A 24,251-nucleotide genomic window follows, 5' to 3' on the forward strand; every position below is an offset into this window, starting at 1 on the left:
CAAGAGTCTTGCATAGCTCTGAGAGACTTGCTGTGAGTTTTTTTTTAACCTGATGATGATACATGTGTTGCTACATAATGAAAATGCTCAGTGTTGAGCATTTGAAATTCATCAGAGCTGAGGATGCCAGTGTAAATCTTTACACAGTCTGCTCTGTTACATTGATGTAAGTGTAGCATAAACTTTCAACTTCACTGGATTTCTGTATACCATAGAGAGCAGAGCATGGCCAAAAATACTTGATTTCCTTGTGTGGTAAGCAGAAGAGTTTTTCCTTTTCAGAGACATCTCATAATGTTAACAATTGAGACCAGCCGCAGTTAGTCTCTTCCTCAGGCAAAAATTCAAAGTTTGTAACCTGTGGTTCTGCACTGTATTGTTCCAGTTTTTCCCCCTAACAGTCACATGCAATTTAGATTCCAGCCTTGCATCTTGTGAAAAAAGGAGTATTACTTGTTCACTTCCCTCCCATGGTTGTTTTCTGGTGTGGTTATTTTATTTTTTCTCTTTGGTATTTTCCTTAGTGGAGAATTGAAGAAGCTGTACCAGGTGATGACATAGAAACCGTGGCCTCAGCTCTTCTAGGTTTCATAGCACTTTATGTAGAGTTCTAGTGTAAACAGCTTCGAGTGCTGAATCTTATAAATGAACTGTTTAATTGAACTCCTTGGAGATCTAACAGTGAAATAAACAGTCAGGAACAAAGAATCCACATTTTCTAATTCAGATGTAAAAGCTGTGTTTCCAAAAAGAGGAAAGAAGACATTATAAATGCAGCAGTCAGGTTGCCTAATTGATCAATTAATGTCAAGACTCACGTTCACTGCTCAGAAACTGGTATTTAATGTATTCTTGGGACAGTTGTCTTGCTTTGGAACAGTGCAAGTGTCAAAGCTTGCAAAGACATGTTTGGGAGGTAGGAAATAAGGGGAGGAGGTCTAGACGTAGAATAAACTTTCTGGAAAGCTTATCCATAAATTTCTTCATAACTGCAAACTGTGCAGAACTGTCCCTTTCAGAGAGATCTGCAGACTTGTTGTGTAAACTTTATCCAGAAGTAGAACTCTGGAAGTAAGAAGGGTGGATAAAATCTGAAATGAGAATTCTTTTATTTGTGTATCCATATTTATAAAGCAGAGAAGCCGTAGCAACTCTGAATATTGGTGGAGATCGTGGTGTTGCTAATTCGTAGTGCGGAAGAGGCAGTGGATATGAGGGCCTCTTAGATCTTTGGGCATAATGCTTGAACCTTCTTGGGTGCATGACTTGTCTGTAATGATGGTAGTGACACTTTTCCTCCTAGACATCTTAGTCTTTTCAGAAACACTCCATATTTTCAAATTAAAAAAAAGCCAAGGCAAATTTTTTGAAAATAATAAATTCTGTTTGCCATTAGATATGTTTCTACAAAATGCTGGAGTTCAGCTGTTGTTTTTATTTATGGTTTAATATCAATTATAATTATGACAACAGCTTTCAATTCAATATGACATAGCATATTGCAAATGTCAGCAGGATTATAAATAGGGGATATAAGGGAATTTGTGACTCTAGCTTCTGCGGTTAGTGATTGAAATACATGTATCTAATGATGCATTGCAATTACAATTCAAATTTATTTCTCAAATGTTTCATCTAATGTCTCTGAGGACAAGGACTCTTCTGCTATTTCCCTCAGTAAGTTCTGCTAATTAAGTGGTAGAAAGATTTTCCTGGGAGTCCAGCCTGAGTTTATTCTTTCAGTCTAAATAATTTCTACCCTGGTGTTTCTGACAGTACGTTAGTTATCTTGGCTTTACGCTGTGGCTAGGACCAACATTTCCTGAAGCTATTGTTAATATTAGACTCACTGTTTGTACCTGCTGGTGAACGTGGCTTGAGACAGAGCCAAAATCTGCTCTGGAGCACGTGTGCCTCTGAGCACCCAGGCCTACTCCAGGCTTATTGCTGCTTCTAAGGGCTCCTCTGAAGTTTGGGGTAGGCCCCTGTGGAGGCAGCACGTAGAAGTGCCTGGGTCCTGTGGTACATCGTTTTTGTGGCCTTTCCTATGTCTGCCCAGCAGCTGTGTTGTAGGTGTTATTAGAGACAACTAAACCTTTTGCCTAGGGCCACGTTAGTTAAAGCCACAAAGAAACCCCATGTAACTCATTGCACCACACCGAATCTTTCCTAAAAACTTTAGATGTGTGAATGGAAACTGCACTGTGGGGGTTTGGCCTGCCTGAGTGCAGAGAGACCCCTTTCTGCTTCTGGACAGCAAAGCTTAGTACAGCTGAAGTGTTGAATACAAGCCCATTTGTAGTGCTGAAGTTAAGAATAGCAATGTGCAAAGGATTATAGCAAATGAGGTTACATCAGGCTGGTTGCCAGTCACTAGTGGGGTCCCCCAGGTTTCAGTGTTAGGGCCAGTTCTCTTCAATGTTTTTTGTAAATGATCTGGATGCAGGACTGCAGTTAAGTTCGAAGATGATGCTAAATTAGGAGCTGACTCCCCTGAGGATGGAGAGGCATTTTAGAGAGATCTTAACAAATGAGAGGTCTGGGCATTCACTGACTGTATGAAACTTCGCAAACCCAAGTGCTGGATTCTGCACCTGGGACTGGGTAATCCTGAAAATATGTGTTGAGGTGGAGGTGAGAGTTTAAAGAGTAGCACTGCGGAAAGTGACTTGGAGGTGCTAGTTGCTGGCAAGTTGAATATGAGCCAGCAGTGTGTTCTAGGTGTGAAAAGGGCCAGCTGTATCTCAGGATGCATCGCACACACCATAGCTAGCCTGTCGAGGGAAATAATTGTCCTATATGACTGCACTGTTGTGGCCTCACCTCAAGTACTGCGGGCAGTTTTGGGTTCCACAGTATAAAGGAAAGGAAGGATATAAAACTATGAGTGTCCAAAGGAGGGTTACGAAGATGGTGATGGGTCTAGAAGGGAAGACGTATGAGGAGTGGCCGAGGTCTCTTGGGCTCTTCAGCTTAAAAAAGAGGAGACTGAGGGGAGACCTCATCACCGCCGACAGTATTCTCACAAGAGTGAGCAGAAAGGGAGGTGCTGGTCTCTTCTCTTAGGTGACTAGTGATAGGATCTGAGGGAACAGCATGAAGCTGTAACGGGACAGCTGTTCAGGCTGGATGTTAGGAAAAGGCTCTTCACCAAGAGGGTGGTCAGGCACTGGAATAGGCTCCCCAGGGAAGTGGTCATGGAACCAAGCCTGCTGGTATTCAAGAAACAATTGGAGAATGCTTTCAGACGTGGTGTTTTTCTTTCTTTTTGGGTGGTCTTCTGCGGAGTCAGGAGTTGGACTTGATGATCCTTCTGGGTCCCTTTCAATTTGAGATATTTTATGATTCCATGAAATGTGAAGTGAAAATTAGAAACAAAGAATCACTTGGGGATTTTCATAGTCTGGGGAAATGTATTTCTATTTTTGAAAATGTCACTGGTATTTCTAAATGTGGGACTTGTTTTGTCCTATAGTTACTATATTACTACTGTTATTTTCCTCAGTGGGTATGTCCATTCCGTGAAGTACTGCCTTTCTCTACATAATGCCTTTGATTTACCAGGATACTTCCTAATGCAAGAAAAGAACCAGGAAGGTTAATTATGCTTCAGTTCCAAAATTAATGTCATTTTCTAGAAGTCTCTAATGCAACTAAAGGTTGTTACATCCTTCCAGAGGAGGCACTGACTCAGTTTCAGACTTTGATATCCTCCTCTAATGTGTTACCTAAATGTTTCATAGATAGTAGAAGCCATATGACACTGGTAGCATATATGGTATTAACTTTTGCTGTTCTCTTTCCAGTTAGAGATTTCATTGTTATATTTTAATATATTTCAGTTACTCTGACACACTGTGTAAATGATGTAATTTTAAGCTAGTATTCTTTTCTTATATGCAGGAAAGAAGCAAAATTAATTTTAAAGTTAATAATCTGTGCTGAAATCAAGCTTGCATAGATGCTGCTTGTTTTATTTATTGTATGAAAAGTGCAAACTCTCCTGCACCAATGTAAATTTCGTTGGTTACCATGATAACCACTGCACCATGTGCATTGTGCATCACTTGTTTTTAACCAATTTAAACTGAAACAATACAACTTTTCTGACCTAAAGTCTTATATACATGAAGGCTGTTCATCGAGATTATTCTGCATTTCTTCGTAGAAGATTGTCATAGAGAGTTAAGACATAAAATGTGTTGCAGTGTCTTTGCACTGGTATGTGATAGTTTTCTCACGTGTTGCTTCTCACACTTGAGAACAGAAAGCTTGTGAAAGAGAGGAAGTGGAGAACACACTTTGATACTACTTTTATACTAGTGATATGCTACTGCTACTTTTCATTTACTGAAAAACTGAGGGAAGTCTGACATTATATTCCCCTTGCTTTCAGCCTCAAGAAACAGCATCAAGGTCTCATACCTTCAAAAAAAAGTCCTTTAAGAAATTCAAAATTTGTGGAATCTGCAAACAAGTAATTGATAGCCGAGGCATTTCGTGCAGGGGTGAGTAACATATGATGTTATCTGTTTAGTTTCTTGTTGTATAAAATAAATTAGTTTATATTAATGTTAAAGTTTATAAGAATCCATGATTCTGGAATTCCCCCTGGACTAAATATAATCGTTACCTTGACTTCCTTCCTTCCTTTGTACAATACTGTGCCCTGTTTTTTGGGAGGAGGGAGCTGTAGTATGTAGCTGGACATGTATAATTATGTGCTTTTATTACTGTGCTAGGCAGGCAGGTTCCAGAATAAGCCAATGCCTGTGCAGGCACTTAAGAGCATGTGAGTGAGTGATGTGTGCACAGTGTGTGACAGATGCCTCTGGAATTCAGCCTCCAACAGAGAAAGAGAAAGTGACCCAGAGTCACTGAGGCATGAAGGTTTTTCTCTGCATTAATTTGCTAAAATTCACAAGAGCAGCCATCTGTTTTTTTTTTCTTAATTTTTCTAGTTCCATTATGCTCTGCGTAATCCTTAGTCCTTCAGTCTAATCACTCAGAGTAACAATGAAGAGATGCTTATCCTGATTGAGAAACTAGAGACACAGCTGTCTCTGGTGTTGTTGCCCACTCCTAACTGCTGTTTTCCCTCACTCTTCTACCTTCTTTTGTAGAATTGAACATACTTGCCTCTTCTCCATGGGATACCTGTGGGAAAGACCTTAGGCAGAAGTAAATAATGGGAAAGCTCAGTAGGTTGTTTCTGTAAGCTGTTGAGGGTTAGGGGGGTCTTAATTCCCTGTACTGATTTAGTCTGTTCAACTGTTGTTGTTAAACAGTTTCTCTGCTTTCTGCATGCATGGTTTACCTCCTAGTACGAGGATGCTTTTGTCTATTCATCTGAAGTGTAGTTACTCTTTTTGCTTAGTGGTATTAGCACTATCTCCCAGTTCTAAATGGACTCCTCTGAAGGATAGAGAAGGAGATGGGAGGCTTGAATGTGGAAGGAATGTAGGCTTTTCCTTCTACATGCAATGCTGAACTAAGTTACAGATCTGCAGATGAACAATTAAATGTAAAATACCTCAGTTGTTCAGCACTACGTTTGTCAGAGAAGTGGCAGTTGCCACTCCAGAGTATTCACTTCTTTAATGTCTTCCCTCCTTCTGGAGGTTGGTCCCAAAGTTCTTAGGATTTAGTTGTTTTAATCTTAGCAGAAATTGTTAGTATTGTTAGAAAGAAGCCTGCTTTAGTAGAGGAATTGTATTAAGACCCTCTTAATCAGGTTTATTGTTAGAAACAGTGTACCAGGAAAGAACTATACTTTTGAAGGGAGGGGCCTTTGGGGTGGGAATAAAAAAAAATGTTTGCCAGGTTGCTGTGGATTTGAGTCCTTATAGCCCAGAGCTAGAAGACTCAAATTCAGAAAAGAGTCCTTATCATATCAGTGTCCTTACCTACTGTTCTGCTCTTCTGGACCTCATTCTTACCAACAAAGGAGAACCTTATTGGGAATATGAAGGTCAAAGGCAGCCTTGGTTACAGTGACAATGAATTGTTGGAGTTCAAGATACTGAGGGCAGGGACGAAGATGAAAAGCAAGCTCACAACTCTGGACTTCAAGAGAGTATACTTTGGCCTCTTCAGGGATCTGCTGGGAAGAGTCCCATGGGATAAGGGTGTGGAGGGAAGAGGGGCCCAAGAGCAGTCCATCCCAACAAATGGGGGAAGTAAGGCACAAATGTCTATGTAGATCAAGAAATTATTCCTGGCCAAACTCAAGCACAAAAAGGAAACACGCAGAGGGTTGAAGCAAACATTCCTCCTTTCCAAGGAGGAATACAGGAATTTTGTCTGAGCATCCAGGGATGCAGTTAGGAAAGCTAAAACACAAATGGAATTGAATCTGGTCAAGGATGTTAAAGATGAAGAAGGTCTTCTGGAGTTACATAGGTGACAAAAGGAAGACTAAGGTAGATGTGGGCTCATTGCTGAATGAAACGGGGACCAGGTTACCCAAGGAATGGAAAAGGATGATGGAATGCCTTCTTTGCCTCAATCTTTACTAGCAAGATGAGCCTTCAGGAATCTCAGGTCCTAGAGATGAGGGGAAAAAGCTGGAGCAAGAAAGTTTCCCTTGGTGGAAGAAGATCAGTTCAGGAAATGCTTACTCAAACTGGACTGGAGGAAAGTGAATGTCACTCCTATCTTCAGTAAGGGCAGGAAGGCGGGCTCAGGGAAATACAGACTGGTCAGCCTCACCTTGAGCCCTGGGAAGATAATAGAACAGCTAATCCTGGAAACCATTTCCAGGCACATGAAAGACAAGAAAATTATCAGGAGTAGTCAGCATGAATTCAACAAAGGGGAAGTCATGCTTGATCAATGCAACAAACTTCTACAGTCCGGGCAACTGAGGAGAGGGCAGTGGATATTGTCTACTTGGACTTCGGTAAGGCCATTGATGCTTTTCCTCACTGGATCCTCATAGATGTTTAGCATAGAAGGGCTGTTGAAATGTGGTCTGGATGGCCAGACAGTGAGGTGGATCAAAACCTGACTGAATGGCTGAGCCTGGAAGGTAGTGGTCAGTGGTGCAAAGTCTAGCTGTGGGCCACTAATGAGTGGAGAGCCCTCAGGGCCAGTACTAGGTTGAGTCCTGTGTACTGGTTTTGGCTAGGATTGAGTTAATTTTCCTCCTAGTAGCTAGTATGCTGCTGTGTTTCTCATTTAGGATGAGAATAATGTTGATAATGGGCTGATGTTAATTAATATGAGGTGGATGGCTGGGGTGGGGTCAGACCACTGCTTGTAGAAGGGATGGGCATCAGTCAGTGGATGGTGAGCAATTGCATTGTACCTCCCCTGTTTTGTACATATTATTATTACTGCTATCATCATTATTATTTCTCTTCCTTTTCTGTCCTATTAAACTGTCTTTATCTCAAACCACAAGCTTTTGCTTTTTTTTGCCCCCAGTTCTTACCCCCAACCCACTGAGAGGGAAGGGTGAGCAAATGGCTCTGTGGTGCTTATTTGCCGGCCGGGTTAAACCACAGCATCCTGTTCAACATCTTATTAATAATCTGGATGATGGGGCAGAGTGTGCGTTCCGCCAGTTTGCATATGACACAAAACTGTGAGGAGTGTCTGATTCACCAGTGGGTCATTCTGCCATCTGGAGAGGCTGGAGAAAGGGGCTGACAGAAACCTCATGAGGTTCAACAAGGGGAAGTGCAAAGTCCTGCATGGGGAGGAACAACCCCATGGACCAGCATGTGCTGGTGGCCACCCATCCGGAAGGCAGCTTACCAGAAAAAACCTCTGGGTGTCCTGGTGGCCATCAAATTTTATGTGAGTCAGCAATGTGCCCTTGCTGTTCGCAAAGAAGGTTAACAGTATCCCGGGCTGCGTTATGTGAAGTATTGTCATCAGGTTGAGGGAGGTGATCCTTCCCCTCTGCTCCTCACTGGTGAGGGCACACCTGTTGTACTGTTTGCAGTGCTCAGCTCTCCAGTACAAGAAAGCCACGACCATACTGGGAAGAGTCCAGCGTAGGGCCACAGAGGTGATGGGCTTCAGCACCTCTTTTCTGAGAAGAGGCTGAGAGAGCTGGGGCTGTTTAGCCTAGAGGAGGAGGCTCAGAGGGGATCTCATAAATGCATGTAAATCCCTGAAGGGAGGGTGCAAGGGTCAGCCTTTTTTCATTGGTGCCCAGTGACAGGACAACAGGCAATGGACACAAAGACACAAACTAAAATGCAGAATGTTCCCTTTCAACATCACAAAATGCTTTTTTTTTTTTGTGTGTGTGTGTTTAACTATGAAGGTGACTGAGCACTGGCACAGGTTGCTCAGTGAGGTTTTGAAGCTTACTTCCCTGGGTATATTCAAAAGCCATCTGGATATGGCCCTGCTTGAGCGGGGTGGGGGTTGGACCAGGTGACCTCCAGAGGTCCCTTCCAACCTCAGCCATTTCATGATTCAGTTAAGAGGTTTACCATTTGTCTTGTAAACAGATCGCAGGTTGATAAGCATGAGCAAGTTTTTGTATTAACCTAGTGTTTAATAGCTTTGTTCAAATAAAGAAGCTAACAGTACGTGCCAATGTAGTTTAGCACTTCATTGACTTGTTGCAATAAATGGCTTGAAATATCAGGAGGAAAACAAAATTCTCATGTATCCAAGCTATTGACAAGAGGTTTATTTATTTATTTATTTATTTATTTTATTTTTATTTGGGGGGGTTGGGAGGGGAGGAAGGGGGACAATGGAGCTAATTTTATAAACAAGTCTTATTGGGACCTCTCCAAAATATATTCCCCAGATGGGTACATCGATGACTGTGGCACATCCATGTCTGAGGCTGGCTGCAGTAATTTTCTACAGGTTTCTGAGTGCAGTTGTCAGGAGCCCCTCAATAAAGTCGTGTATGCCACCCCCCCTTTTTTTTGATGCAAGCATGTGGCAGATCTACCATCCTTATTTGGTACGTTTTCATAGAATCATTAAGGTTGGAAAAGCCCTCCAAGATCATCTGGTCCAACCATCCCCCTCCCACTGATATCACCCACAAAACCATATCTGATAAGTTAACTGTGGGATGTGAGCAAGAACGAGAGTTGCACAGGGTGAAATGATGACTACGAGCAGTTTGAATTTAGTAAGAATCCATTTGTATTTTAACTTACAGCATGGACTTTATGAAGCAGAGCTTCAGAAAAGATGGAACTAAAAGTCGTCTGTCCCTTCACCAGCCCTGGAGTGCTTAAAATGAAACCTAGTACAGTGAAACTCCATTAATATGAAGAAAAATTAACCAACTGTTTCAGAGTCAAATCTTAGCGCTGTTTTTTTTTTTGTTAAATTTTACCTGTTGTTGCTGTATAGAAGTGAGCAAGTTGTCAGTAGGAGGAAGGAAGGGGGAAGAAAAGCATGTAGTTAAGAACAAATGAAGTTCTGTGGTGTATTACTGAGAAAGTCTTGCTTTTTAGTCATTTGTCCTGAGAAAAGAGTTGTTGTCTGTACTGAATGCAAGTTGCTTGCAGGCTGTAGTATCTTATCAGCTAAGAGAAAGTTATGTCACGAGAAATGAAGGAAGGGAAAGGTCTATATTGGTCACTATGTAGTAGTTACTTTTTATGTAGCAATGAGTCATCTATACTTGTTGCAAGAAGAGAGCTGTAACTGGGTGTTGTAACAACTGGTCAGATAAGTTTAAACTATTCATTGGCAGCCATCGTTCAGGTACGTGTTCGGCCCAGTCTTGCAAAATGTGTCCTTCGGTAGCGACCACTTATGAATGCAATGCCTAAAAATTTCCTAAGAAAAATAAATGATTGACTGGAATGCATGCTTGAATGCTGGTGTCACTCCGTTGTTGTATACTTTAGTCCCCCTCAGGAAAGCATGCCTAATTGTACTGATTTGATTTTTAACATGTTCTACAAAACAGTAGCAAGAAGGAAAGGAAGATTTGAAAAGGGAGTGAGCTGCTGTTTTAAACATGGTTGTAAGCTGGGCTGTCTGTTTGATGCAGCTATTCATTAGTAAGAAATGGAAATCGGCAGTTGATGTCTACAGCACATGCACATTATAGAATAAACTGTGACTGCTTATGCCTTTTCAGCACTACATCAAACTTGAAGGCTTTTGAGCTGGTTTGATGTGTTCATCTTCCCTACATTACATTTTAATTTAGATCAGGGTGGAGCAGATAAACATCCTAGTTACGTGCATTTGCATATTTGACCAAAGGGCAAATTGATATTTTTTAAGTACTTACCCTAGATTGCAAATATTCAGCATTTTACTTTAGTTGTAAATAAGCTGTCATAACTACATAATTTCTGTGTAATTTCCTTGTGAGTTTCTATTTTCTCTGATTGTATTACTATTATGTTTGATAGATGTAAAAATGTATATATTTTTATTTCTTTTTAATTTTCCTCTGCTTTCTTTGTACTATAATTCATCCTAGGTTTGTTGTATTGTAACCAAATGACAATTTGTCATAGAAAAGACAAGAGATTTTTAGATAACCTGAATCTTTTCAGTCTCTAGAAAGATTTTTTCCTGGCTAATTAAAAACTTCGATACAAGTTTAGAAAATATGAACGATTTTAAATTACATAGTTGTTATTTTCTAGCTGTAAGACTGTTGATAAATGAAATGATGAAACACTTTAAACACTGTTGTTGATGAATCACCCCTCCTGTCCAGTTAATGATTACATTAACACGTCTACATGCTGGGAGTGAGGCTTTACATGCAATGCAAAGCATTCCATACATTAGATTTTGAATTTAAAGTAATTCATGTTAGTTTGGATGATCTGAATATCTTTTTGTTGATGTAACCTAACCATGAACGTGCTGGTTTGGAGAATATGTTTTGGATGGGTACCAGTAGGAATGTTTGTAGAACTTAATTCCTACACAAGTGGTACATAAGCATCCTTACTGAAACACATCCATCTATGGAGATGAGAGAAGCTGCAAAATTGGCATCCTGTTGCTAGCACAGTGGGAAGTGTGTGTGGGAACGCGTGTGGGAGATTTTGGCAGAAAATTAAGTAAGGTAACTTACTAAGGTGATTTCCTACTCACTTATATATATATGTGTATATATATTATTTTTTAAGGCAAAACATCTAGTGGAATGTTTCTTGTTCACAGAAAGCAAACTGCATCACGTGTTAGATCACATTTGAGAAAATAGCCTGTAGTGAAAACATGAGTCCCATCTTCCTTTACCTCAGTGATAAAAGCTGAGTTAGTCACACCAGAATTTGGTCAGTGGTTATAAGATTTATTTTAAAGGCAAGGTTCAAACCACAAATTGTTTTTTTTTTTTTTTTTTTTTTTTCCCTTCTGGGGGAACAGGTACAGCTTCTGTTCATTACAGATAATAAATTAAAAAGATTTTTTTAAAGTAAAAAAGGACATGTTCCCCTCCACAGTTTTATAGGAAGATTGGTGACTGCTATGTGGTCTAGTGTAGCTACAATTTTGTAAACTTAGCCCCCTTGAAGACAACTCAAAAATTCCTAAGGGTAAATTTGTACTGAAATTAGAATTATCTGCTGAAGTCCAACAGCCAGAAATGAAATGCTACTTTCAATACAGTGTGTATTTCCAGTGTGATAAGCATGATATGCCCTTTGTAGAAAGGACCCTGAAAGTAGGTTTTGGTGAATTTGGCTAAAACCTCACATTAAACAAGAGAAAAAATAGCCAAAAATAATATAGATAAGATTTAAATAAAGCAAAGATGGGCAAAGAAATGTGTTGCAAGCAGCGCTGAATATTTTGTTCTGGTACATGAAGAAAGCTTCAAGAAACTAAGCTGGGCTACAGACATAACTCTGCTTAGACACATTCAGGATCTGAACCCTGTAAATAGGTAAAAGGGGAATTGTTAGCCGATGTTATGAGAGTCCCCATTAACAGAGCTCCCATTTGTTGTCATTAATATGATTAAAAAAAACGACACTTGGAAAGTAGATGCCTACAACTGCATTAAAGACTTGGAAGTATTGTGCTAACCTCTGCATAGCCTAGAAGGCTTTGTCTTCTTGAAGGTTTGTGTGACTTGTTATTGCTCTAAGAGTTTAAGAACAGCTGTGAATAAAAACATGCAGGCATATTAGGTCTTATTCACATAATGAACAAGTTCTACAGAACATTAGCTTTCTTGTTCTGAAGGTCATCCATTTTAAACTGATCCTCGCTCTTAGCATAACTTACATAGGATATATTTTCAAGATCCACAATGAGCACACAAGCTTCCCAGACCTTGCAATATTACTTGCACTGTCTGGAGACAGTCTAGATTTCTTTTTTTTTCCCCATTTGTTTCATGTTGGTTGCTGGCAATGGTAAACCATAATCTGGTCAAAACCACAGCAGCCAGAGTATTTCAGGAGGTAGCTACAATGACAATTTAACTGTAAACATGTTACTGTAACAATATAAATTCCCCAGCAAAATCAGCAGGAAACATGATGATCATGGTTTTTCCTGCAAGATGGAAGAATATGGGGGTAAAGGTAAAAAACAGCCATAATATTGCAGTAATAGTGCCAAACTACTTTTCTCTTAATAAAAGTTTTCCACTGCTGTTGTCAGCAAAAGCAAATGGAATATTTCCTCTGCAGGAGAGCTCATTCACAACATTTTCATTGTATACCTTCTTGAAGTCAAAGATGCTGAGGTTTTGCACATTATTTCCTGTAATGGTCTTTTAGGCTTCATGTTCAAAACCAATGTCTACAGTCCCTGGCATGAAGTGCTGGGAGGAATATTAAGATGAAGAGACAATGGTTGGCTGAATATTTAAACACGAAAAAAACTATAACAAAAAATAACCAAGTGAAGAAAACAGGAAGATATTTGTGGCATAGGAAATGGACCAGCAGATGTTGCTGCTGTAGTGGGGCTGGTTAGTCTTGCAACATCTTTGGCATGTGACTCTTAAAAATAAGTGTTTCATTTTGTGGCTAAAGCCCAGTATTTCCAGATATAGGACTCTTTCTTCTTCAGTGTGTCATCTTTTTAATGCAGTTGATTTCTTTATTTTTCATACTATTTTCATTTTAGATATTTATTGTGAATTGCTGCAGAGCTGGTAGGAACACCAGAATAATACGGTGCAAGAGTTTTTTTCTAATAATCTGACTAGTGTTATTAAAACCTCATAAAAATATAAATAGCTAGCTAATTGTACAGTTCTCTCTGCCACTTGAGACATGTTAGTTGTAAATTGTAAATGTTTTTCTTTACTATGCTCTGCCTGGAGAAAACCCTGTCCTTGCTATGCATTTCTCAGAACATCTTGATTTTTTTTTTTTTTCAATTAACATATTTTCTTCAGAACCAATGACAGACCTAGGTTTTTCTGCAAAATATTTCCTGGATGAGGGAGGTATTAGTCAGTAGTGGTATTGCTAGACTACTTACTAATATGGGTAGGCTTTACCACTCCTGCTGCGCTATGACACTGATGGTTCAGTGGTATTAGCAGAGAAGACTGGCATTGGGAACTATAAAAACTAAATGTTAATGATACAGACCTTTTTATAGGATTAGATTAAATTCCATTTGTTGTGGACTCCTCATCAAGGACTCCTAAGTTGTTGTCAAAAAAAAAAAGCTGTAGCAGCATGTGCATATATTGGCAAAGGTGAATTGCAGATACTGAGGGAAAGAACGCCTTCTTCAAACAGCGGGGCCTGTGAGCCAGTATCCTAATTTATTACTTGCCACTAAGAAGGTAAAATTAATATCAAGAGTTTTTTTTGGGGGGGGGAAGTGTTCTTTCTTGGTGTTCAGTTAAGAGACATAACTCTGTTTAATAATTAAGTGCTTGCTTTATATGCAAGTTTGTGCCTCTAAGAGGATATCTGAATTGTCGTGTCGTAGAATTCATTAAAAAAAAAAGGAAAATCACATGATAAAAGCTGAGGTTAAGTGTGAGGTTAGTCTCATAAAGTACTTATGCTTTAATATTCATTGCATGTAGAACATGACAGAATTTATGTCTATATATTACCAATATTATAAGTTCAGTAATGCTAAAATGTGATAACGTGTATAACCCTTGTCACACACAAAGAAAAACTTCGAGCTATTTGTCCTTGTGAAACCACTGTAACCTACAATGTTGTAGCAGTTTAGGTAAATGATGAATTATTCTGTGGTTAGTGTACAGAAGTATTCTATTGTTTTGTAAATATATTGTTACTTGTTTTCAGAGAGCATCTTATATGCATAAATGTAAGAAACAGAACTTTAGTCTCATGAAGATCTTGGATTGTAAGTCTGAAAAATATGATTAACTACCTTTATCCTTTTATCTTTATCCTGGCAATGGTATTGTTAACTTTCAGGAGTTAACACATCTTCATTTTGATACATAGGATTTTTTTTTTTTCTTGTTTAAAAAGGTTCTCAGCGCTATTGTTTAGGAAACGTTTTGAAGCGTAGTAAATAGCCTAAATATGGCTTGGCTGCCATTTCATTGCCAGCTGGCTAGGGACAGTTGTTCTTGGAACTAATGCCAGAAACCTTAAACAAAAACTTGGAAAGTCGTGTTTGGTGAGAGCTGATGTGTGGGAAGTAGACATTCAGCTGTTGAGCTGAAGAACCGAACTAGCATTGCTGAAGTACCCTTGCTGAGTCCTCCAGCTGGTTTCAGATACACTTTTAAATTCAAAAACACTTGGGCTTTAGTCTGGAAAAAGCCAAATCCTATTTTCCTTGTAAGACTTGCCTGAAGAATGCCAGCATTTGGTGGTAGAAGTTGTTTGCTGAGATCTTTTAACTGTAAGTTGGATATATTTTCCTTAACAATTGATGTGCTCAGTTTTTTTTTTTTTTTGAGTATGCTCAGTTTTTTATGTGCTTTTGCATTAGATACCTTTAGCACTGAAATGGCATGGGCTTACATGATTGTGGTGTATTACTGCTTTTTTTTTTTTTTTTTTGCCATGTAAGTGTTATGAAAATGCATCTCTGATGTTCAAGACTTCTCTGGAAAAACAGTTTGCATACTGAAAAGCGATTCAGTCTCTCTGGAAGCCTTATAGCTGAGGCAGTCCATCTCTTTGGAAGTGCCATAAATGCATGGGCAGAATCAAAAATAACGCTGGGCTGAAGGAGTGCTACCATCCAGCGAGAATAGTTCTGCAAAATAGTAGCATTAACTGTGACAACATAAATTCTAAGTTAATACCAAGTGAATTGATTCTTCTCTGTGGGTGAGTGTTTAATTTGCTTGGTTTTGGAAAGGTAATATCACTGTTGTTAACAGCTACAGCGTATAAATCCATAGGAATTGCACTGCAAAAGATGTACCTGAATTGGCAACAGCAGTTTTCCCCACTAAGTTTTCTGTGCTTAGATCACTGGAGAGTTGTGACTGCTAGAGCATAGCCATCGATACATTCACTCTTTCCCTGTGTGCCTGCGTGCTTCCTCTACCCTGTTTTTGGTGTTTTCTTGCTACCTCCCTTTCTGTTATCTCACTAACATTTGAAACTATATTTTTTTTTTCTTCCTAGGAAGAGATGATGTGGAAATAGGAGAGGCATCAGAAAGTAGAAGGAAAAATTAACAGTACTCTAAATTAATTTTATTTCTCCCTTAGGAACATTCTTTAGGTTTATCTCATGACTGTGCCACACTAGCAATTAAGTTCTTGGTAGGAATTACCTAAAGATTGGTAATTAGCTGCTGGTTAGTGATCCAGAGCATACTTCTAGTCAGCTGTTAATTCTAGAGCAGTGTTCTACGCTAACAGGTTTTTTTTATTTGTTTGTTTTTGCTTGTTATTTTTTAAGTTGGTTTTAGCAAGTGATCGTGTTTTTATTAAAAACAAGACTTCTGTGTTTTTGGAGTGTACATGTGCATCTATGTATTTGTGTACATAGGTATAAACAGAGACATGTAAGTATGCGTGTAAACACTTACAAATATTTATTTAGATCTTTATGTCTGTAGAAAGAGTATTTTACCAGCAAATGAAAACTTGGAATGTTTCCTTGAGTGCTTTTTGAACTTCTTTAGGAAGACGTGGTTTTGTGATATGGTCCAGCGATAAGTGCTGGTAGACAGATTCTATTCTAGTGTTTGCTATTCATTCACCCCATGTAAATGTTCTGTAGGTGTGATTCAGTTGTCCCTGTTGTGTAGTGAAGGTAAAGCTTGCTGTGCCTCACTGGGACATGTATAAATGATGTGAAATGCTTTGAACACTTGAGCATCTGTTTAATTCCCCGAAAGGTCTGTCATAATGGGCCCAGTAGTGTTTAGTTTTGTTGCTCTGGACAGGGATTTACTAGCAAAACTCAGATCTATCAGGAAAAGGGAATTGCTGTGTAGATCTGTTAATGCTTGGGGATCAGTTGCTGTTCTCAGGAGGTAGCTGGTATGAGTGTTAGGAGCTATGTATGCAATGAACACTTCGACATTCACTCAAGAGGGAAGGGAGAGAATCTCCTTTCTGCTTCTTAGCACAAAGGCATACTTCGCTCCCGGCATCTGGGCAATCACTGATCTCATTTCGGAGTGTTTATTTTTATCCAATTTATTATAATCATTAGCTTTATTAGATAGTGAGGGAGATAAGTTAATGATTTAACTAGTCTAATCCATGGAAATGCTGGATTGAGCTTCCGTTCAGGTTCCACCTGATCTATATTAGCTGATTACTTCTTGAGGCTTTACTTTGTTTCCTTTGAATCTCATAAAGATAGCAGTGCTTTGTTTGTATTCTCCCTGTATTTATGCATGGAGCTCCTATGCCATACTCTGTTGTTGTTGCTTATGAGATTCGCAGTTGCTGTTCAAGGTTAACTCATGTCTGACTTCAGTGGTTTCTTCCCACCAAAGACAGTAGTACTGTTAGGTGTGTAAGAGCAGACAGACTATCAGACTTTTTGGTATACATAGAAACTGAATAAACTCAATGGTTGCATTTTTTTATCTGCATTTTTAATAAAAACGTTGTGTATTGTTTATTGTTGTTGACATTCATGTTTTGGTTTTGCATAAGCCAGTAGCAAAATCATGGAGGCTGCTATTTAGTTTTTTTTTTTTTTTTTTTTAATTTCATTTTATCTCCCAGACATCAAGGCATAAGCATCAGTAAAGAAAACAAGAGAAGCTCATCTGTAGTGTCAGGGCTTCTGGACATATTTCCTGTTTTATTCTTTACCTTTTGTGATTGTCTTTTAAAAATGGAAGACTTTCAAAGCACAGTATTAATTGTCTCTTTCTGTTTGTTTCACTTTTTCACATGAAGTATTAAAGTAGGTTGTAGAATAAATGGTACAGATGCATATTTTTAGAACATCTGTTAGCCTTTTACAATGTCAAAGTAAATCCTGCAGGTTTAGAATACAGAATCTCCTAAGTATGCTATGTCTGCGTGAAGTTGCTTAATGAATTTAGCATGCTCTGTGCAGCCATGCAAGATTTTTTTTCCTTGTTGATTAAAAACCATCCTCCATTTGCTTTAAGGTTGGTAGCTTTTGTAAGTAGCATATGGTTATCAATCGTTATTAATACTAATAGAGAAATGTATTTGTATGAACACTAATAAATGTTTGTGTTAAAGAATCTTGTTCCTGCTAAGTGCTATGGACTCAACTTACCCAGAACTACACTACTCTTCCTTAATTCATGCTTTGAAAAACTAAATGAACATAGCACATACAAGATTACTTAAGAAAATAGGTCAATAAGCCTTAGAGTTTGACATGAGAAGTGACTGGATGATGAGGGGTTTTCATCCGGTAGACAATGCACTTGATTCTGAAATGGTTATGGCTGTGTATTTGTTGGACTCACATCCTGGTACTTGTGCCTTTACCATTGAGTCAGGCTGTAGAGTATCTTTCTCTTGGTAGAAGCAATGAGAAATGAGTATAGCTTTCAGCTTTAGCGGTCTAAGGTTGGATCCAATTAAACTTCCAGCTAAACCTATGTGGTATTCTGCTGCTTACTGATCTTGGAGATTGAATAACTGCATTTTCACTGAATTTAAAATACGGTTTAGCGCTCAGTAACCCAAACGACAAACAATGCATGAAAAGGAGCAGGTTTCAGAGTAAGGAAAGAAGTGCATAGAATGGAAAATCTCTTGAAACCAGTCTCTGTCAGATTCTAGGCATTATGCTATTACATCGTGCATCTTCACTCATCTGGTTGCTTTTTAAGTTGAATGTTGTTTTCTGAACCTAATCTGCTAGTACAAGTCATCCTTTCCTGCTGTTATATCAGCAGAAAATGAAAAGAAACCAAGTGTTCCTCTTGCAGATAATGTTTACAGCACTGTGCACGCTTTTTTTCATAACCAGAAATTAAGCTCTGAACAGACATGGTCACTTGTGAGTTGGGAGTAACCCTGCTTTTCTTTGGTCTCTGGAATTGCTGGTATCGCTAAGGTTCACAGGGTTCATTGGGAATAATTTGGTCTTGCTCTCAGTGGTATTAAGATTGTAATGCTTCTGGCATATGGGCAGCTGTAAAGGGAGAAGACAAGATCATCAGCACATGAAATTTAACCAGACATACATTATCATAAACTAATAGAATGCACAAATGTGATAATGTTGATGTAGATACCCTTACAGTAAAGAGTAAAACCAAAGTGTATTGTGCCTTTTGTTTTAGTTGTTTTATTTTAAATATGCTGTTATAACCTGAGGTTGGCTGGGTTTCTAGTAAAAGGTTGATCTAAAGAAATTGAAGGGAGAATCCACCCACTCTCTTACTCATATATTTTCTTTCCTTTTGTTTTAGTTTGCAAATATGCCTGCCACAGGAAATGTGAAGAGAAGGTAAGCATATTTATTCTCCTCTGTACTTGCTGTTGATCCACATGTATTTGAAGTTTAGACTACAAATGCTGTGTCAACTAATTAAGGATATGATGATGATTAAATCAGATGCTTTTTTGTCAAAAAAGACTAACTTTTTACAGGGGTATTTTTCTTGACTTTAATAAAAAACAAAACAGGTCTTTGTGTAGTCAAAACATCTGCAAGAGTGGTTAAACTTCTCATTCCTCTCATAGGAGGACATGTTTCAAGTTGAAAACAGCAAGTTAGTTGGGTGAAATACAAACCACATGGTTACACCAGGGAAGAAAAAATGAGTGAGTGAATTGGCTATACATCTAAATTTTACAGCAACAGAGATTTAAAGGCAAATTTTTGGTGTTGGACTGTGAAAAATACAAACATATTATTAACTTATTTTCAGTGCCTACTTTAGATTACATCTACCAAGTTCAGTTTCATTACTAGATTCTTAATTTTTGAAAAAAACTCTGAATCCCTTTCACACAAGGAAATACCCAGTTCTGCCTCCTAGTTTATCCAGTAGTCTACAAAAAACAAAGCTGTTTTCAGTTTCTATTGCTTCTTAGTGTTGTCTGTTTCATGCTGGGCTTTGCTGGCCTTTTGTTCAAGGCAACTGTCATTGCCCATTTGTGTTTTCAAAGCTCAGAATGAGTTTTAGTTAAAACTGACTTGAATGTAGATGTTGAATATCAAGATGGAGACGCAGAGTGTCAAGACAGCAGAAATCTATATAAAAGCAAAAGGGCTATTCTTCAGCTGGTGAAAATCAGACGATTCATTCATAACATACAGAAACGACTGAAAAGGTCCTTCTGTGGTGTCAGATGACTTAAAAATCCCCCATCCCTAGATTTGAACATCTTTGATTTACATAGAACATTGCAGCCTAAATGTTAGTGTTGGAGGGGTTTACTTTGATTTACTAGAGCCATCTTATCGGGATAACATTTTCTGCTTTTAACTAAAACCACTGACCAGTGTTTGCTTTGCATGAAGACAGCATTTTTTATAATTAGAGCACTTAGCTTCTAGAGACCACAGATCTATTCCTGCTTCTTCTGCTGTTGACTTGATGTTTGACCTTGAGTAAGGATTTATTTTGGTGTTTCCAGGAAATATGAATAAATTCAAGAAAGAATTCTGCTTGAGATTTGTCAGGCCCTCTGGGGGAAGTTCTGGTAAACATAAGGGTCAGTTGGTTGACTGTCTCCCATTTCAAGTGAAAATGGTACTTATGTGTTTCAAAATCATTGTGTTACATGGCGTGCTGAATAAAAGTAGAATTTTGTGTGTTTTTTTTTTTTCTTTTTTTTTTGGTCATGAAATAAGATGGTAAAATGCAAATGGTTGTAATTAAATTTGCAAGAAAGGTATTTACAATCTAAATGTACATTTATTAATGATTAGTAATAGTTATGATTACTACTATAATTTATGTATTAGTAGAATTAGAGGTCTAGAAGTAGAAGGGAAACAGTTTTGTAGAAAGAAGTATGTTTTATTAGACCAGATGATATAATTGATATCTTCTTGCATATTAGCTTTGGTTCCTCAAATAGCATTTGCAGTTTGGAATTCTACAAGCTTTTGTGGGGAAGAACCTGGTTTGTTGGTAGCATTGGTAGCTTGCAGGTTAACTTGTGTATATGCTACATAGATCTAGTTTCCAGCAGTGTTGGTATAGAAATGATGCTGGAGGCTGTGGTAAGAAATTCTTTAAACTTGTTTTGGAGACAAATCAGATCATGCATGTACCTTATGTTGTAAACAGGAAAGTGTATTTTAACTAGTATTTATGCTGTTAGGCATTTGGGTGTTGAAAAGATGGAGTGCTGGAAGTAAATAATAACACAATATTATCAAGATGCTCATATTATATATACTTTTTGTAACTATTTAAAAATAAATTACTAGCATGTATTACAGACAATAGAAAAATAAGATTGCGGGAACAAGATCTGATTGAGTATTCAGTGATTTCATATGAGAGGGTTAGAGTTTTTTTTCTGATTTTCAAAGTTGCAGGAGGACAACAAGTAGCTTATATCCAACATTTTTCTGGAAATGTTTTCTTTATACCTACTTATATGAAGCCACAGTTGACTGTGTGGAATAATGTTATATAATCTTGTTATATTGGTGGTCTTCCTGATTCAGATCTGATTTTTGCTTTTATTGCCTAACATGGCATCTGTATTTTCATTTGGTTATTGGATTAAGGCAGGAATGGTTCTCATAGCTTTTAAGCTGTACTGAGAATACATTAAGACCATCTAAGGATGTTACAGGCACCCTTGAGTAATAGATGTGTACCCATTATTATCTGCACTGATTCAGATTCAATTCTGCGGAAAAAGAATCATGGACTCAAGTACCTCTTTTCCTTTGAATATGTTTTAATTCCAAGACAAGTGTTACTCTCTGCATTTTCAATAAAGCTACCCCGTTTGCAGCTTATGGGAATTAACTATATTAGTTGAACATCCCCCAAGAAAAAATGTGTTAGCATTTAGCTGAAAAGCATTTGGAAAGGGAAGGGAATGAGAACAAAGAATGTTGCACTTAGAATCATGGAATTATAGAACCACTAAGGTTTGAAAAGACCTCCAAGATCATCTGGTCCAACAATCACCCTACCACCAATGTCAACGACTAAACCATGTCCCTAAGCACCACGTCCAATCTTTCCTTAAACACCCCCAGGAATGGTGACACCACCACCTCCCCGGGCATCCCATCCCAATGCCTGACTGCTCTTTCTGAGACGAAATGTCTCCTAACTTCCAACTTGAACCTCCCCTGGCACAACTTGAGGCCATTCCCTCTACTCCTATCACTAGTTACCTGTGAACAGAGGCTGACCCCCAGCTCCCCACAGCTTACTTTCAGGTAGTTGTAGAGAACAGTGAGCCTCCTCTTCTTCAGACTAAACAACCCCAGTTCCCTCAGCCACTCAGCCAATAAGACTTGTGTTCCAGACCCTTCATTTCTGACTTCCTGTAGTCATTTTTTAAAAAAAAATACGCATCAGCAGAGTGAAGCATTACTTGAAAGACTGCTGGGGTCTTGTGTTTATAGAAGCATTATGCTCAAGTCTAGCTGTTTTATTATGCAGCTTTATCATTAATGTTGTAAACGTGTTTAGGTAAAAACAACAGCTCAGGCCTTCCACTGGCAGCACTACAACGCAGGTTTTAAGAGTTTGTCTAAAGAATTGCTTTGTTATTGCATCTAAATGAAAACTAAAAAAAAAAAAAGCTATATAAATCAGCCACTAAAATAAAGTTTATGCAAACCTGAAAATAAAGAGACTCTGAATTTGATCAGAATGTACAAATGAAGGAAGAATCAAGTTTTTGAATCATTTGAGACATCAGCTGCTTTGTTTTATTCTAAAACCTGAATAGGTTCTGTGAGGGTTTTTCTCTTGTCCCTGACAAATATAGTGAAAACAAACACAGGCAAAAACTGTAGTAATATTTCAAAACATGGGGCAACACTGCAGGGAAAAACAAAAAAAAAGAAGCTACACAGACAAGTGAAAACAAGATGGTAAATACTAGATTACACAAATTCAGACTGTTGCACACGGTGCTATTAAATCAGTTGCAGGAAGATTATAACATTTGAAATTATGTAACATAAACCCACTAGATGATGCAGATACCAGCACTAAAATTAGATGAGCTATAAAGGCAAGATTAATTAAAAGCAAACAAAAACCCCAAAGCCCAAACTCCACTGTCTTAGAGTTGTTTGTGTGTGTGTGGGGTAAGCCAAAAACAAGTGAACACAGTGGACATGTGGGTATAAAATCTTAAGGGAGCTATTCATTTATGTCAAGTTACTGTTTTGCGATTTAGCCCTGAAAGGAGGTATGGGGGCATGACTGGTGGGGGTAAATTAATGGAGATAAAGCGTCCACAAATTCAGAACAGATGTCAGGAAGTACTTTCATGTAGGAAGCAATAAATATGAGAACAGGTCTCCCAGGCAAATTTGGTTTTAGGTGAACAGCAGATGGGTTATTCGGGATTGAAGCAATCTAATCCCGTCTTGGGGAAATAGAGCTATGAGTGAGTGGGCTTTGCCATAAGGGGGATAGTGGATCAGTCTCCTCTGAAGAAGTCCCTGAACTTTCATAATCTATTTGTGAAGCTGTTTGCTGCATCTCTGCCAGTGCAGCATCAGAGATACTGGTGTGCACAGGGCCTTATAGAGGCATTTGACCTCAGGTACAGCTTCTCAGTCTCTTTTGTATGCAGTACTCAATGGGCCTCTTTGTCATTGCATTGGCAGTGCTGGGATATGAGAGCACTGTTGCTCTGAGCCTCGAAAAGTTCATATCTTAATAGGAAGACACATGGTTATATGTGTAATGGGAATGTTCTAATGTTCTGGCAACACATATTCCTAGTTAGGTGTTGTACTGGGTCGATGGGCAGAGGCCAATGGCATGAGGTGCAACATGGCTAAGTGGCAGGTCTAGTTGTTGGTCACAACAACATGCAATGCTCCAGGCTTGGGGCAGGGTGGCTGGAAAGCTGTGCAGAGGAAAAGGATTTGGGGTTGCTGATTTTTGCTCACCTGAACATGAGCCATCAGTGTGCCCAGGTGGTCAAGAAGGCCAACGGCATCCTGGCTTGTATCAGGAGTAGTGCAGCCAGTAGGACCACGGAGGTGGTCATCCCCCTGTACTCTGCTCTGGTGAGGCCACACCTTGAGTGCTGTCTTCAGCTTTGGGCCCCTCAGTATAAGAAGGGCATTGAGGTACTGGAATATGTCCAGAGAAGGGCTGCGAAGCTGGTGAAGGGCCTGGAGCACAAGTCCTGTGAGGAGCGGCTGAGGGAACTGGGGTTGTTTAGCCTGGAGAAGAGGAGGCTCAGGGGAGACCTTATTGCTCTCTGCAACCACCTGGAAGTAAGCTGTGGGGAGCTGGGGGTCAGCCTCTGCTCACAGGTAACTAGTGATAGGAGTAGAGGGAATGGCCTCAAGTTGCACCAGGGGAGGTTCACATTAGAAATGAGGAGACGTTTCTTCTCAGAAAGAGCAGTCAGGCATTGGGATGGGTTGCCCAGGGAGGTGGTGGAGTCACCATGCCTGGGGGTATTCAAGGAAAGGTTGAACATGGTGCTTAGGGACGTGGTCTAGTGGGTGACATTGGTAGCAGGGTGATGGTTGGACCAGATGATCTTGCAGGTCTTTGCAAACCTTAATGTTTCCATGATTTGCTCAATTCTTTTTTTGCTGGATCAGGTGTGTAATGATGTGGAGTATGATCCAGCTCTTGAGCCTTGGCTCAGCTTTCCTAGTGAGTATCGCATATATCCTTAACTCAACCTTGAAGATTTTTTACCATGCCTAAGCCAAGAAGCTATTTTCTTTTCATAATACAGTTTCATTCTTTGTCAGTCTGAATTCATATTTCAAAGA

The 24,251-nt window shown here is 39.0% G+C and overlaps 1 protein-coding gene across 8 annotated transcripts in view; it reads left to right on the forward strand.

Annotated features, from left to right (window-relative positions):
* TNS3 (tensin 3) overlaps positions 1 to 24,251 on the forward strand; it is a 247,068-nt gene that overhangs the window by 63,162 nt on the left and 159,655 nt on the right. For 4 of the 8 annotated variants that reach the window (XM_068674803.1, XM_068674806.1, XM_068674804.1 and 1 more), the window contains exons 2-3: positions 4,397 to 4,508; positions 18,757 to 18,794. In XM_068674803.1, the coding sequence (XP_068530904.1) occupies positions 4,397 to 4,508; positions 18,757 to 18,794 (150 nt within the window). Of the gene's footprint in view, positions 1 to 4,396; positions 4,509 to 13,702; positions 13,724 to 14,752; positions 14,776 to 18,756; positions 18,795 to 24,251 lie in introns of those variants that run through there. The other 4 variants (XM_068674811.1, XM_068674808.1, XM_068674809.1 and 1 more) reach the window with 3 other exon arrangements.

Source organism: Anas acuta, chromosome 2, assembly GCF_963932015.1.
Source record: "Anas acuta chromosome 2, bAnaAcu1.1, whole genome shotgun sequence".
Taxonomy (NCBI): domain Eukaryota; kingdom Metazoa; phylum Chordata; class Aves; order Anseriformes; family Anatidae; genus Anas; species Anas acuta.